The 17,468-nt window shown below is 42.8% G+C and overlaps 1 protein-coding gene across 1 annotated transcript in view; it reads right to left on the bottom strand.

The window, feature by feature from the left end:
- Positions 1–17,181, bottom strand: part of F13A1 (coagulation factor XIII A chain) — a gene marked incomplete at both ends in the record, with an annotated part of 135,969 nt that extends 118,788 nt beyond the window's left edge. The window contains 2 exons of the mRNA XM_082847566.1: positions 5,332–5,520; positions 17,052–17,181. Coding sequence (XP_082703692.1) covers positions 5,332–5,520; positions 17,052–17,181 — 319 coding nt within the window. The remainder of the gene's footprint in view (positions 1–5,331; positions 5,521–17,051) is intronic.
- Positions 17,182–17,468: the final 287 nt, after the last annotated feature.

Genomic DNA, 17,468 nt, shown 5'->3' with positions numbered 1-17,468 from the left:
ACTGCCTGAGCTCGAATTACAGCCCTAGCACTTTCCAGACGTGACCTTGGGTAAGTTCCTTAATCACTGCGAAGATGGAGATAACTACAGTCCAATGCCCAGAGGGGTGCGTGAAGAGTTAAATGGGCAGCATGTGGCACCTCTGCTCAGTACCCTGTGCCAGTAGGTGAGCTGTCAATGGGAGCCACTAGCGTCATTATCACTTCCCACACTCAGTCTTTCTCTCCTGAATTCCCTCCATTCCTTATCTCATCTGGGAGTGCTGGCAGCACACAAGCCAGCAACCTGGGAGCTGTGGCTGACTCTCCTCCCAGTAACTCCATGAAGACTACCAGTCACAAGTCCAGTAGAGTTTTCTCTCCTAAACGTTTCTCAAATCCCACCTCTCCTCTCCATCTCTACAACCACTGCCTGAATCCAGGCTCTCACCCTCTCTCCTTTGAGCACCTTCTCTCCAGTCTCAAACCCTCCAAATAAGAATCTTTCATGTCACTCCCATCCTGAATACACAGCAGTCTGACACCCCAGCCGGCTCTAGATAGACACTACTCAAGAAATAGGTGAAATAGAAATATTGAAGTCTTGAGGCCATTTCCGTGTCTTAATGGGGTTAATAATGCAGAATATATGCAGTTGCTGTGGTCCTATTAATGCTTGGGCATGTGATGACTGTACCCATGAATGACCTCCATCATTGTGCTCAGAAAAGCCTGCACTTTTGGACTCCCAGCTTTGCACAGCTGGAAGGGACTCCCAGCACACACCACTGGGTGTCTACCAGCGTCCATGCTTAGCTCCCCTTATCCCTCTCTGAGGAGACTGGAAACACGAACTACTTTCATAGCTCCTCTTACAGGTAAGGGTAACAAACGAGACATCAATAGTTTGCTGGGGCTTCTGGGAAAACTTTGCTCTTCTGATGAGAGGGGCAGGCTTTGCTGATACCATCCTTCCCCTCTTCTTTCTGAGGTACCCAGAAATATGAACCTGGCACCGTGGGAGCCATTGAGGGACTGAGGAAAAAGATCAAGAGAATGTCTGAGGTGCTGGCCTCGACATCCCTGTGCTCCCGTAATGGGACTCCAGGGAGAAAGGAACTTGCCCAAGAACCCTGCAGCCACTCTGGAGAGCTCACTGGGTAGGGGAAGTCTGTTGTTTTGAGCGGGGAGAGCTGGTAAGGAAGATAGCTGCAAATTCTTTCCTGGAATGACTGCCTCAAAGAAGTATCACACAAGTAGGGAGCCCATGCTAAAGTAACAGCAAATTAACACCACAAGCTGTTCTAGGTTTTCACAGCCCCAGCTACGGGTTAAGGAAACCTGTAATTAACGCTCTGCCCCATGCCTTCCATGATTTGTCACGGCTGCAGGCTCAGGGGTGGAAAGAGAGAAAAGGCCCCACAGATGACCAGGCACATTTTCTAGTCACACCCACCTCCTCAAGTTCATTAACACCTCCCACATAACTCACAGAGATAGCGGTGCACGGCCAGCAACTAATGAACGCAGTTATCGAAGCGCTGAGAGCGCCTGCAGCACAAGCTAGTGAGGCCCTGGCAGAGGAAAGCCAGTAGCTCCCTGTTCACATTCTCTGCTCCGAGAACCCAGTGTACGATGGTTAAATCTGGGACCACCCGAGAGGCTATTTACTTGAATATTTAAAAAGAAAGAAGCTTGATTTGAAGGCAGAATCACATATAAATAAGTCCCATGACCCTAGGTTCTGAGGACAGCCACAGAAGAAAACTCCAGGGTATTAAGACATCCCAGCTCATCTTATATAAAGTCACAGGGAAAGACAAAAGAACAATAACAAAGAAATGCAGACTGGAAGCAAATAAGTGTGGTTATTTTCTCCATATTTTTAATACGACGATAGGTCTCTCTATTCAATAGTTACATTCTTTAAAAGTAGTGCGTAAATTGGTCTTTGTTGATAAATCTAACCGTGTTATAAACACCCTAAAATAAATATTTGAAGAGACTTTTATGTGTCCTTTATTTTTTTACAAAGTATTCTCTTTTCTGTTTTTTAAATCACTTTTTCACATTCTAGGTTTCTTGAAACTGAGGTACACCCACATATCCAAACATTTGCTCTGAATTTCACTTCCAGTTCACATTCGACAGTTACCTCTTCTCATTAGAGCAATTACATTTTTTAAAGATTGAAGTAGAGTCGATCTACAATATTGTGTTAGTTTCAGGTGTACAGCATAGTGATTCAGTGTTTTTGCAGATTATACTCCATTAAATGTTATTACATGATAATGGGTATAATTCCCTCTGCTATACAGTAGAACCTTGTTTGCTCATCTATTTTATATATAGTAATTTGTATCTGTTAATCCCATACCCCTGGTTTGTCTCTTCCCCCTTCTTTCTCCCCTTTGGTAACCACAAGTTTTTTTCTATGTCCGTGAGTCTGTTTCTGTTTTGTATATACATTCATTTGTATTGTTTTTTAGATTCTACATATAAAATGATATCATATAGTATTTGTCTTTCTCTGTCTGATTTATTTCATTAGCATAATATTCTCTAGGTCCACCCATGTAGCTGCAAATGGTAGTATTTCGTTGTTTTATGGCTAATATTCCATTGTTTGTATATACCACATCTTCTTAATCCAATCATCTGTTGATGGGCATTTGGGTTGCTTCCATGTCTTAGCTATTGTAAACAGTCCTGCTATGAGCACTAGGGTGTGTTTATCTTTTCTAATTAGTGCTTTGGGGTTCTTTAAAGATATATACTCAGGAGTGGAATTGCTGGATCACATGGTAGTTCTAATTTTAGTTGTTTTTTGGTTTTTTGTTTGTATGTTTTAAGCAAACTCCATACTATTTTCCATAGTGGCTATACCAATTTACACTCTCACCAACAGTGTAGGAGGGTCCCCTTTTCTCCACGTCCTCTTCAACATTTGTTATTTGTAGATGTTTGCTGTTGGCCATTCTGACAGGTGTGAGATGATGCCTCATTTTGGTTTTGATCTGCATATCTCTAATAACTAGGGGTGTTGAGCATCTTTTCATGTACCTGTTGGCCGTCTGTATATCTTCTTTGGAAAAATGGCTATTCAAGTCTTCTGCCATTTTTGATTGGATTGTGGGGGGGGGGGTGACATTGAGTTTTATGAGATATGCTGTTTTTTAAAATACATAGGTTTTTTAATCTCAAAGGCAAATTTGCTATGCTTTCCCTCCCCCACCTTTTCGCTGAAGGAACAAAAGACATTCTATAAAAATGTCTTTTTATAAAAAGAGAAGACTTTAAATGCTTACTGTAGTGGATTCTGTGGTCTGCCACCCAGACCTTTTGTGTTTAGGACAGAGGCATCCTTGCCCCAATGCTGGGAACGCTGTGGCTCACAGCTCTCATTGAACTGGTCTCATGGGTTTGCCCTCAGCCATGGAGACCCAACTACACTAATTTTTGCCTCCCTGGGGGTAGCTTGTAGCCAATGACCATCAATGCTAGAGTATAAATGACCCATGCCCTTGCCCCAAGACTGGACAACTCTAAAGATACAATCCAGCTCTAGAGCTCACCATGGGATCCACTGAAACATTTGTTCATTGGAGTTCAACCCCACTCTCTGCCCAACACTGATCCCTTCACTCCCACACTGATGTTGACCCTGAGAGTGCTCCCCAGTAAACTCATTCCACACAAATCTCCTTCTCAGAGTTTGTTTCCTGGAAACCCAATCTAAGACATTCATCTTATTCTTCCTAAGACTTTCATTATTCTAGTTATTTTATGAATGGGTGTGGGAGAAGATCTGAGACCTCAGCCAAGTCCAGTTCAGGGACAAAGCTTCCCTGTCCTCTTCTCCTGAAATATTTGGCTATAAAGGTGAAGGTAAAAATTCCCATTAAGTTGGAACAAAACTCTGGGTATTTACTGACATCCATGGAGTGATCCTTTTACTAAAAATGTGTCAAGGACATTTTAATCATATCTAGTCCAAACAAGCATGTACATGCACACACATATATACAAAAGAAAGAGAAATGAACTTAGGGAAAGAAATAAAAATAAATTTTCATCATATTTTAAAATATTGTTTAAAAAATTATCTGTGGATTCTTCTCTCACCTGAAGTACTCATTATTAAAAATATTAACAATAAGAGTCTGCTCCCTAAATTAAATTGGAGTTATTTCACTTTGCCTAACACACAGGAACAGTAATTTAGTTTTCCCTTTTCTTTTCGCACAACTGGGATAACAAACAATTCTGTGTAGAACCCAAGCACTGCACTGATGTTGTTTATTCTGACTCTCAGGGATCTCTTTTCTCCTCTCCCCCTTCTATTCTGTCTTCAACTAATTTTCCCACATTTATATATAAATTTGCATTGTAAATTCAAGTAAGCACAAACCATGTTCCTCAAGTGATCGGTGGCCATAGATTTTTTTTCCCAAGGAGGTATTTTTAGTTTTAATTTTATTACATTTAATTTCTTTATATTTATTCCCACAGGTCAATGATTTTACATAGATGCCTCCATATAATCATATCATGGTCACTTTTTTTTCTCCCTTTCTTGCTTGGCTCCCTTTCCTTTTGCTTCTCTTGCCTTTATTTTGGCAGTATCTCCAACATGGAACCCGTATCAACACCAGTGTGTGTGCTTCATATTCTTTTCTGAACTCACGGTATTGATCTATGCACATGTACATTTACACACACATGTATAGAAGGTCTTATGTACACCCTTCTACATTTTGTTTTCTCACTCACTACCTCGCTTAAAGTCATCTGGCATGGGTCAAATTCACAACCCATTATGTGACTATATCACAGTATTTTCAACCATTCCACTAATGAGAGTTCTTTACTTTTAGGGTTTTATTTGTCACCATACACAGTGCTGCAGTAAATAATACCCACTTTTTAAAAGTGGATTTTAAGATTTTAGATATCATTGGTATAGATTTTTAAGACTGGAATTGCTAGGTCAAAGCTCATATGTATTTCTAATATAACAGATATACCAAATTGCTTTCTAAAAACCTTATTAAATTACACATATATCAGCCCTGTATGCTTTTCTCTACGTACACATTAACATTTTATGCCAATTGTATTCATTTTTATTTATACCAGATTTTTGCCTGATTAGGCAAATAATATGTTGATGTTTGGCATTATATCAGACCCATCTTAGTGTATAGAGTGGTCCAGGGGTTGGATGTAATCCCAGCTCCAGCCAACTGTTAAAGCATGATTCCAGGAAATAACACAACTATACCTTACCCTTCCTCCATTATGACCCATGGTATCATGACTGTCATGAATAGGGCTTGCACAAGGCACTCACCAATGACATATTCCACCCTGAAGAGGTCCCTTCTAGGGTTATAGGGACGATTGAAGTCGATCTGGATGTAGAAAGACTGTCCTCTACGTACAATCAGCTTGTTGTTGCTGTATTTGTCAGTGTGGTGATCCACTTTGTTGCTGTCCCATCTCTCCTTGAACAGGTGAACACCCGTAACGTTAAGGTAGTCTACAGACAAAGAAAACAATCAAGAGAAACCATTGAGTAACTTTGGTTTAAACACAAACTCGAAAAACAAGACTATTTTTCCTGAAGACGCAAGGTAGTAAGGTCTATTAGATAAAACGCTATACAGGGGGCTGGTAGATTTGGGAGCCAGTCTCTTGTGACATCCTTGTTTTCAAAGGAGATTTTTTAAAAAGCATTTTCCCCTTCTGATCTCATCTCAGACCACACGGCACTCACTTTGGGATAATAAGGCTGTGTTGATAATGCCTATCAATAGGTCTAGATACAGAGGAACTAGCACCTGAGTTCAAGGCTTCACTTCCGGGTCTCACGTTGGTTTACGTTATGTCAGGTGCTTCCCACGATGACTACAGCCTCCACACGTTGGGATAAGCAGGGGATGCCACTTCAATTTTCTTAGCTTTAAAAAGGGAGGAATCAAATCTGCCAAAGCCTGCAAGGGATGTTCTAAGGACAAAGTTGATCATCAGTCCAAAATTCTCCTCTTACTTCAGGAAAGGTCAACCCACAGCCCCCTTCTTTAATTCTAAAAGTAGATCTTGTCCTTCAAAGGCAGGAAACAGAGGGAACAGGCATGGAGGAAGGATACCAGCATTCCTACGAGGTAGGTAGGGTTGTTTCCACTTTGCACAGGCTGAAACAAGACTCAATTTCCCTGGCTACTAAACAACCAATCTGGAAGCAAACCCTGGTGTGACGCCGAACTCTACAGGCTTTTCCTCTGATTTTTGGAATCGGGAGTGTAAGTGTCAGTTATATATTTACCTGAGACACGATAGCGCTGGATAAAAGTTTGATCTCCTCTTGCTTTTTTCCCATTCCCTCTGCAAATGATCACTGAATGTGAAGGTAACTCTACCCGTCTACACTGCAGTTTAGAAGATCTAGTCTAAAGACAGATTTCTGTGTATGCATTTGGAGTTCTAAAGGGGCACTGGAGAGAGAAGGCTGGGCGAGGTGGCGGGTGTGCACTGGCCTCTTGCCTTCCCTCCCTTTTCCTGACCTTGACTGTTGCATGGTTTGTCCTCATGGCTGTGAACTCAGTGTACATAGAGAGCTGGGGCTTCACCCTGAAAGGGCTCAGTGATTTCCTCTGCTTTTACACAGGAATCCTGTGCAGGACCCCTGGTGCTCTCTGGCCTCGTTTTTTCTCATAGGCAAAATGGAGAAGTTGGGTTCATTAAGGTACTCTATAGGTCTAAAGTCTAGGAGTCCCTGCAACACCCTTGATGAATTCAAAGTCCAGGTAATCCTGAGTTTGAATCTCAGGTCTCATAATTACTTAGGTAAGGGATGTTGCCTCTTAGAAGCTGAGTTTTCTCACCTTTAAAATGAAGATACTAATATCTTGAGAATTTCTACAAAGATTCAATGACCTAACAGCGCAATGGGTCTGACTCTATGCCTGGTGCACAGTGGGACCAGAGGCTTCCTTCGAGCTTGCTGACTATGAACTGCCATGGTGCCACTTCTTACATGGTGCTCAATGGACTATCCTGACGGCAACATTGTAGCCAACAGAAAGTGCAAGATGCAATTTTATTTTTGCTTCATCTCAGAACCCTGTAGTACATGGTCCCCTGAAGGGCAATTTCCTTCCATTATGCTGTGATGTGAAGAGGTTTATTTCTATAGCTCTCTCTTCCAAGCTGCCTTCCTCCTAAGTTCTCTGGTCTTATTAAGGTCACACTCCCCAGTGCTAAACCAGCTTCAGAAAGAGCTGGAGAATCATAAACGTCCCAACTGAGAAGAGCCTTAGTAATCAACTCATCTGGCCCTCTTTCTTAGCACCATGACTTTTAATAATGTTTTGTTTTATTTTTTAAAAATGTCTAAAAACCTAACTCCTCAGAAAAGGGTTTAATCAGCTCTCCATTCATCAGCACCAATGGAAGGAATATACTGATACTGCACTGTCACAGAATCTCAGAGGGCAAAGGTACTTTCTGGACCATCTGGTAGACCTGCTATGTATTGCACGAAACATCTCCATGAAAATCCTAATACTTAGGCTTTTAGCCTCCATCTGAACTGGGAACCCAGTATCTTATTAAGCAAACAGGCCATTTTTAAACCACCCAATTATTTGAAAAATCCTTATAAGATGAAGTGGCATCTTTTTCCCTGTAATTTTTCTAACCATAGATCCTGGTTCCAACTTCTGCGTAAATATAGAATAAGTTCTATTCATTTCATCTGGCACTCTTTTGGTATATGAAGACTATTGTTAGGGTTTCTCTGAGTAAAACATTCTCCACATCTTCAACTGTTCTTTAAGAAATTATTTCCAGACCTTCTACCCATTACTGTGTTCTGAAATATACATATTCCATTTTACGTATTTCTCTCTTACAGCGTTTTTCCTAGAATTAAGTACATTACTCTGGTTATGGTTTTTCCAATGAAAACCAATGAGACCACTGAATCTTTCAAAATAAATAGTATATTTCTATTATTTCAATCCAAGATACCATTAGTGTTTTGAATACTCTTTTTTTTTTTTTTTTTTTTGCGGTACGCGGGCCTCTCACCGTTGTGGCCTCTCCCGTTGCGGAGCACAGGCTCCGGACGCGCAGGCTCAGCGGCCATGGCTCACGGGCCCAGCCGCTCCGCGGCATGTGGGATCTTCCCGGACCGGGGCACGAACCCGCGTCCCCCGCATCGGCAGGCGGACTCTCAGCCACTGCGCCACCAGGGAAGCCCTGGATACTCTTATTGTTGATTCACATTAAGCATCTGATGAAGCAAAATGCTTGAAAATACATTCTGACGTCACTTCTACCAGTAGTGGATTAAAACTCAGTCCAGACCCCTGTAAGTCATTTTCTCGTGTTGTTATTCAGCCATTTCTATCAAGGCAACTGTGTTTGCTTTTCAGCTCGGTTTTAAGGCCTTACATGTATTCACATTAAATTTCGTCCTGTTGTATTTGGTTAATTGCTCTGAATTCTTAAGATAACTTTAGACCCTAAGTATATATTCACTATATTAACATCCTCCCTAATCTCCTGTCCTCCAGGAATTTCATAAGTGTGCTATTTTATGTTGCCATTCAAGACATGGATATAGATGTTGATTAGGGCACCACCAAATAGATGCAACTTAAGTAAATGCACAGTGGTAGATACTGAAGAGCGAACAGGTAATTATGATATAGTGTCATGAACACCCTGACAAAGGAAGTATAGGAGTCTGAGTAGGGGAGGGTTTCTGGCTAGGAGCCCCTAACCCAGATTGGGGGGGGGGTGATTAAGGAAGCTTTCTGGAGGAAGTGAGGTGTAAGCAGGGGTCAGGAAGCTGAGCAAGTTTTCCAGGTATAAAGAGAGGTGGGGAAGAGGGGAGGATGAGTGAAGACTGAGGAGAGAGAGCGCATGGTTTACTTTAAAAGCTGAAAGGTGATTTGGCCAGAGTGTAGCAGTGGGACCACAGTGGAAGGGAAGGCAGGAGCTGCTCCTGCAGGCCTTGCAGACCGTGTTAGGGAACGTGGACTCTAATTGCATTAGGGATCCAGTGAAGAATCAGAAAGAGCAAACGGACATGGTTAGATTTGTACCTGTGCAAACGTAAACTGCTTCTTCCAGTGACAGGGGAAAACGGATTGGGCGGTAGCAGTGCTGGAATTCCAGGTGAGGGGTGGGGAGCGTCCAGTCTGCCTGTAGGGAGTGAATGCCCTGGTCCTGGCGCACTGCCAGGGTCTGCCTCAGCTCTTCCCACCCCACCCCTGTGATGACGTGCCCCTAAAAACCAGCATATTAGCTCTATGTCTTGGCTGCCCCAGCAGGTCTGCCCACACGGAAAGATAAAGCTGGAGAGAGTCAAGTCTTTCTTTGGCATCTGGTTCTCATTGGTTCCAGTTCTCACTGCAAATGAAAACCCTGGCTTTCCAGTTCCACGCTCCAGTCTAGCAAATCTGGTTAACGTCTAGTGAGTCTGGTTAAGTCAGTCCATCCTGGGAATTCCCTGGCGGTCCAGTGGTTAGGACTCTGTGCTCTCCCTGCGAGGGCCCGGGTTCAACCCTTGGCCTTGGTCGGGGAACTAAGATCCCACAAGACTCACAGCGCATCCAAAAAGAACAAGAAAAAATCAGTCTGTCCTTGTGGTGGTGTCGTGCAGAGTGTATAGATGGGTATTGGAAGAATAAGAGTTCCATAGTTAAGCAAGTTTGGGAAGTGCTGGTTTGACCAAAGTTAATCAGGATTCTTGCAGAATTTATGGCAGACTGTCACACGCTGACGTACACTGCAAACCTCCTACAGGCGCAATGCTTTCCAAAGTTAAACGACCATGGGAACTATATTTTTGTGGAGGATTTTTCAGAATATGTTTTGGGAGATGCTTCACTGTTTACTAATTGTGCAGCCTCAGAAAAGCTATTTAATCTCTCTGAGTCTAGTTTTCTTATTTTTAGAAAGGCAATGAAATACCTCAAAGGGTTCGTGTAAGCATTACATGGAAAAAAAATGTATGTAAAGTACTTTAGCATGGTAGCTGGCACCTAGCAGATTCTCAAAATTATTATTATTATATTGTTATTGCTAGAAGTAGAATAGCATAGTGGGTAAGAGTATGGATTCTGGAGCCAGACTACCCGGACCCAGATTCCAATTTTGACACTTACTATCTTTGGGACTTTGGACAAGTTACATACACTTGTGCCTCAATTTCCTCATCTGCAAAATGGAGGGATTAAATAAGAAAATGCTACATTGCCCGTCTTCTCAGCAGACAGGTCTGCTTTTCTCTTCCTGAATATCTACAGGTGGATGGAGTCATTTTCTCCTCTCAATTGCCAGAATATATTTTTCTTTTAAAAAAAAAGTCTATTATCATTAGTCACTTAGCATTATCTTAATATAAATGATTTTATCTAGGAGACTGTAAGCCCCTTGAAGACCAGACCATGTCTTAATCACCTTGTTACTGAGCCTGGGGCAATGTGCAAAGATGCCATAGCAAATATGCCACTTTTCACTTTAAACGCATTTAATAATGTCTGAAAATTTGGAGCTAGGAGTCAGTTAGTCATTTTAAAATAGGTTATGCCATGTATCACAGTATTAACCATACAAGTCCTTTAAATGACATTTACCAGACAACTTCATTCTCAAAAGATGCCAGTTTCAGGACTGTGTTTATATACTGTTGAAGATAGTGTATGGAGTCTTATAACACAAAGCCTCCAGACCAGCAATTTTGTTTCAGATTGGAATAAAATGAAAATTTCACAGTTCACTTAGACCACTTATAACAAAGGGTAAGCAAAAGTGCTACTGAATTCCTTTGAGTATATAAAACCTAAGCCCCCTCCCCGCCCCAAACGCCCCGATCATTACGCGGGCCTCTCACCGCTGTGGCCTCTCCCGCTGCGGAGCACAGGCTCCGGACGCGCAGGCTCAGCGGCCACGGCTCACGGGCTCAGCCGCTCCGCGGCACGTGGGATCCTCCCGGATCGGGGCACGAACCCGTGTCCCCTGCATCGGCAGGTGGACTCTCAACCACTGCGCCACCAGGGAAGCCCCATAGTTTTTATATTGGGTTTATATTGGGTAACATCTTAGGGAAAAATCCGAACGAACTTTTTTGCCACCCCAACCAGATTTTTCATGGTGAGGACAAATATATATATACTAAATATATATTAATATACATTAAGAGTTTGTTTTAAAATAATGTAGTCTACATTACTGTGCCTTTGACAACGTTTAATTCAAAACATGGAATTTTTTTAAATGTTATCTCTTCTAAGTGCCCTTTACCTTTTCTATTGCAATATCACGCTAAGTCAATGCCTTCAGGAAGAAAGAAAAAAATCATAGGAAATCACTGTGGTACCCTACATAGGGAGAAGCTAAGTCAATGATAAGTAAAAATGTCCTAAATAAGCTCTTAAAAATTCATATTAAAATAATTTAATCTAAGAGAAACATTTCATTTAAAAAATAAAACTTGAGGGTGGGAGGAATTGGGAGATTGGGATTGACACATATACGCTATCAATATTATGTATAAAAGAGATAACTAATGAGAACCTAGTAAATAGCACAGGAAACTCTACTTAATGCACTGTGGTGACCTAAATAGGAAGGAAATCCAAAAGAGAGGGGATATATATATATATATATATATATAAAAATATATGTATAGCTGATTAATTTTGCTGTACAGCTGAAGCTAACACAACATTGTAAAGCAACTATACTTCAATAAAAATTAATTTAAAAAAAGAATAAAACTTGATTAAGCTATGGAAGATTAAAAGCTACACTGAGAGGAGGCAAGTTTAAAGAAACAATGTTCTAGACTGTAGCCAAATGTGTTAGACATACAGAAGGGTAATAGGATAGGCAGGGGCGTTATTGTTTGGACGGAGAAGAAAATGGCAGCCACGTTGCCCTCTCTCCAATGTAATCTCCCAATAGGTCTGTGGAGTTACTAAGGGTTACCCCAAGTCTTGGGGGATGAGGTGAGGTCCCCAACACCACTGAATAAATACCTTTTCGTCCATTGTTCATGGAGAGTCGCCCACAGATCAAGTCAAGTATTTGGTTCTTATAATACCTGATAATCTTAAGGACTCTATACAGATGGTGTCGTAAGATATGAACACAGGCATAAAAACATCACAGTTCTTTTTCTTGTCCATTGCTCCTTCCCATGTAGCAGGCACTCAGTAAACAGTTATTAAGCTGGAATATTGATTTTTGCTTCGTTCATTGGCTTAACAAGACGTAGTTTAGGTTGAAAGAGCCTTCTCATCACCTAGGCTCCATTCGCCACAAACAGGAAAGGAATTTGCTTCTCCCTGTCCAAGCCCAGCTCCTCACAGAACAGAACAGAACAGAGCAGCTCATTGCTAAGCTACCTTTTTTTTTTTTTTTTTGGTTTTGAGAGAGAGATTGTAGATGGAAACTTGCCAGCTTGCTCTTTCAAAGTGACAGCTTTCGGAAGTCTCCCTAACGCAATTCAGCTTAATTCCAAAACATCAGAAAATGGACTGCTAAAGAAAAAAATCTCTCCTCATGAGCCAGCTGCCTCCCTGTCTTCCTACCCTTCCCCTAATATGAAAAAAGTGGATTAAAAGTGGATTATTTTCACCTTAGCTGGTAAAGATATTCTTCAGAGAATGATTATACCTGTCACAGATGGAACCTTTAAATAAGTTAAATGTTTAGGTTCATATCCTAGGAATTCCCTAGTGAACTGAGATTTCCATGCAATCTTTGGTAATATTATTACCGAACTATAGGTGTAAATACTGTCCACGAGGAGGTAGGTCTGTTTATTGTGAAAACAACAGGGTGAAGTTTCCTTTCTCATATTCCTTTTGGACACCCAGAATTTTAAACTTTCATTAATTTGAATCATTAAAAACATTTTCTTAAACAGCTTATTGTTTTCAACTGTTGCTATTAAAATATCCTGTACTCTGTGTAAGAAATGCTCAGCAGAAGCTAGAAAGAGAGAAATGAGTCTAACACCTTCTCCAGGGACTAAAATCCCTCTATATTTCTATTTCTCTATTGGTCTAGTTCTCCTCTAGCCGGAAGTATCTGAACAGCCTGCAAATGTGTCTCCTTCTCTCCATTTTCTCCTCACTATTATTTTTATAAACATAATTCTGATTCTGTCATTTGCCATTTAGAATCCTTTGCAAGTCCCCCGTATCTGCAGGAGGGAAGGTAAGGTCTTCAAGGCCTGTTAGGATGTGATCCCTGCTTACTTTTCTCAGGCTCATCTCCCCTCTCTTGTCCTCACTACTTAACATACACTGTACTCTCTGCTAGAAATGCCCTTCCAGGCACTTGTCTGCCTGGGGCACGCCTACCTAGCGTCTAAGACCTAACTCCGGTGTCCTGTATTTACAAAACCTTCCTCGTCTTCTTTCCCACCCCACCGACACCACTGGTCATTCCTTTTCTTTCTTTGTTTCATCTACTAGGTGGACAGTTGCTTGAGGCCAGGTATTGACTTGCTCATTTTTGTGTCCCCAGAGAAAGATTGGTATCGTTCCCGACACAATCATTAAACATTTTCCCACAAATCAAGTGGAAAGTGTGAACTGGTTCTATACAACATCGTTTCTTAATCATACATTGAAGGCCTTTTTTAGTCTTTCAATAACCTCGAATCCAGAGAGGTTTACTCTGCACAAAGGCGAGATAGATGACTAACTAGTCAGTTAGTTGATTTCGTTCTGACGTGGAGTCATGGGAGGGAGGAGACGATCAGAAAGGCACAGACCCCATTACCCTGAAAAATACTAGATCCCACTTGCATTTGATGTTTTTTATAGATCTAGCTTGCTTTCCAGTTTGAATTCAAATTGCGTTAGACCTGCCAAATGAGTATTATAATTACTACTGCAAATTGATCACCTACAGTTAATAACACAGAGTCAAACCAGCCCAAGAATATAAGGTTATCTTCCGGAACATCTCCTGCTAAAATAACCTTCCAGACCAGGAAGCCTCTAGAGAGATTTTCAGAAACACCAAATGAGCATATGCAAAACATTAGAGATGGATGCAAATCCGAACAATCTGAGGGGATTTTCAGATATTTTTCTCGGCTACAATTGAGTTCAAAGGGGGCATTAAGGATCCCTTAAAACACAGGAGGACATCAAACACCTCCATGGACTGGCTGGTCCCATCTCTGGGGTTCCACCGTCACCTCAAATATCTCAATGTTTCTTAAATGTCATGCTACCACATGGGAGGAACCTTATGTACGTTTGTACATTTTGAAATACAGGCAAAAATAATTCTTAACCAAATAGTCACTGAAGTTGTGAATTAAAGGTATTACACACGCTCAATATATATTATATACATCGATTGCCACAAGACTGTTCAAAGCGAAAAATCTGGCATTTTCCCTCTCTTGCCTCTCTGCCCTTCTCAGTCAATTTCACAAGAGTCGCATGCTAACGGGACACTTTGGAAAGCTTCCATGTAACAAATGTGGAGTTTGTCTTAGGGCTCTGTTATCCTGGAGGCAGTTATCCTCAGGCAAGATCACGGAGGTACAAGCCCTCCACTAGTGGCCACTGAGGAAACTGCAGGAAGACGGCACTTAAACCCACGTGATTAGGTCTTAGCAGGGATTTGGGGACAACTTGGAAGACTTAGTCCCAGGACACCCACTTTTAGTACAATTAAACAGAGATTTGAAATGTGAAGGATAACTGGGAAATGGACCTCCTTGATCAAGACAGTGTTCTTTTTCTTCTGTTCTACTCATCGGGGCCTTACTGCTATACTTCCTGGGTTCAGAGGTCCTATCTTCAGAGCATGTAGCACTTAGCTCATCTGTATGAGAACTACGAAATGGATGCGTGTTTAAGAAACCTGGAACCTGTTAATAATAATAAGGTTACAATGACTCTAGGGCTGATGAGTCATTAATTTCTCAAGGGATTGATTTTTCACTGGACACACATTCCTATGCCAGGGCCTGTATTAAGTACCCCAGAATGTCACTTGGATTGTGGACACATATGCCTGCCAAGCAAATAATGACTGATCTTTCAAAATAATTCAGTTCAAACTAACTCCCCACCTCTGCCTCCAAAAAATAAGTAACCAAAAAACCAGTATCCCAGATTTTTAAAAAGTGTCCTACCTGCTCAAGTTCTTTGGCAGTTTTCTTACTGGCAACATTTTGGTTCATTTTAATTCTATGGGGGCTGCAGGCTTGCACATATCCCCCTTAGAATCAAGGTTCCCTTGGGTGGGTTCCTGACCTTGCAGAGGTATGATAAACTGCACATTCTGAATCAATGAGCATGCATTGATTGGGTATTCTCACAGCCACTGGTCATTTGATCCTCACGGCAACTGTGGAGTAGGTATTGCTCCCATTTTGCTGATGGCTCAGAACACTTACATGACTTTCTGGGGGTCCCAGGGTGAGCAAATGGCAGATGTGGGACAGGACCCCGGGTGTTTTGAGTCCTGGACCAGGGGACACTTTGCTACACCTCACTGCCTCAGTGGTGCCTCCCATTTCTCCTGTGCCCCTTTCTCTTTCTGCTCCCCCCCCCCCACTTCTTCCAGCACTTTGCCCCCCTCTCCTGGGTCCCAGAGTCTTCTCTGCTAGAGGGGAATTTTGCTAGAAAACTGAATACACCAAGATAACTTGCTTGGTAATGTGACATCTGTACACTTTCCAATTTTATTTGCATTTAAAAAGAAAGAAGGAAGGAAGGAAGGAAGGAAGGAAGGAAGGAAGGAAGGAAGGAAGGGAGGGAGGAAGACTCCTAGACTGAGAAGTGAAGGAGTGAACACCAAGTGCTTACATTGGTTTCCATTTCCCAGCCTATAACATGGGGATTTAGATGAGTTGACTAGCAAGTCCTTTAAAACTCATTTCTGTGGTTCTAATGGTGGCGTTTTAGAGAGTGCAGCAGCTAGTAGGGACAGAGCTCGGAACTCCAAGTTCACACCTTGTCTTGGCCCCTAGACTCAACCGAAGATGCCCTTCAGTTCCGTGAGCCCCCTGCTCCCAGTTTGGATGGTACCCCACGGGTGGTACTGGATATCTCTCTGTCTTCACAATTGGATATCACACCGTCCAGACATGATACTAACACAATCAAACTTGCCCACCAGACGCAGGCTGTTCTCTGACTTTCTGGGTTTGTTCGTAATCAACATTGTCCTTTCCCTTTGCTTTCAACCTCTGGTCTCTTTCGGACAAGGCAGATTAACCACACACCACAGGGTGATCGTGGGCACCTACCCCTACAAGTGGGTGTTTACCCCCCAGTGAAAGCATACAGAGCCCCTCAGGAGCAAAAGTGGGTTTGGGTACATGTGTGCAACTGACAAAATGTGCTCCCCGCTGGATGCCGTTCAGGGACGTGAGTCTGAATGTCCCTGCCATGGCCCAAGGGAGCGGTGTCTGTGCCACCAAGCCACTGCTGGTAACTGGGCCCTGTCACAGCTGACAGGGCTGAGTGGAGGTCAGCGGCTGGCGGCTGCTCCCAGAGCAGGTCCCTCCGGATGGGCGGAGACAAGAGCAGGGGAAGCAGCTCGCCTCACCTGCCCCCCAGCCTGCTCTGGAGAGAAGCAGAGGGCTTCCATCTCCATTACCGTCAGGGTCCAGCATCTCTCACCAGCTCTGAGACTCACAGCGATGGATGCGGGGACGGGGCAGGAAGGAGGTGTGAGCTAGACGATCACAAAAGCCACAGTGTTTTGGAAGTGGAAACTTCCAGCTAGAGAACATTCTTAAAAATAAAACAGTAGGGCTGGAAGAGGACTCAGCTAATGCCCTTGTTTTGCAGAGGTGACTTCCTTGAGATTACAAAGCCATTAAGTGGCAGAACTGGGACAAGAATCCTGGCCTTTGGTGCTTTTATCACTCATAAGAGGGTTTGGGAGGCCTTTCTTTAAAACCAGAGACTGGTAGTGGACCAGTTTTTGTGGGAGCTCGGTGGAGACAGAGGGGGCCGAGCCAGCACCCGCAGGGAAGGCCGGCCGTGGCGGCCCAGGAGGTGACTGTACCTTGCAGGTTGAAGCCCCGGGGCACCAGCCCATGAAGCTCCATGGTGGGGGGATCATTCTCTGATGCGTTGGAGGTGTTGGGGGGGATGGCTCTCCTGCCTCCAAAGGTGGCCCCCGAGGACTCCGACATTCTCAGCCTCACAGGCTCCTTGGGGGGAGAAAAGGAGGCACGGAAAGGAAGGTGAAGCCAGTTGCATTTGTGATAAGGACTCAGAAACAGGGAGACACATCTGTCTGTGATGACTCTAGAGCAACACATTTTGAGTTCCGCATAAATGAACCCTGAGACGTGGCAGGAAGGATGAGTCTAATGATGGAGTACAGTTCCCCAAGGATCTCGGGGAGATTTCGTGTTTGTCAAAACATATGGAAAGCAGAAGAAAGAGGGCTTATTTGAAGAAATGAAAAATGTAAAAG

This window comes from Leucopleurus acutus, assembly GCF_964270905.1.
Source record: "Leucopleurus acutus genome assembly, chromosome: 10".
NCBI lineage: Eukaryota > Metazoa > Chordata > Mammalia > Artiodactyla > Delphinidae > Leucopleurus > Leucopleurus acutus.
This window is presented reverse-complemented; position numbering and strand designations above follow the sequence as displayed.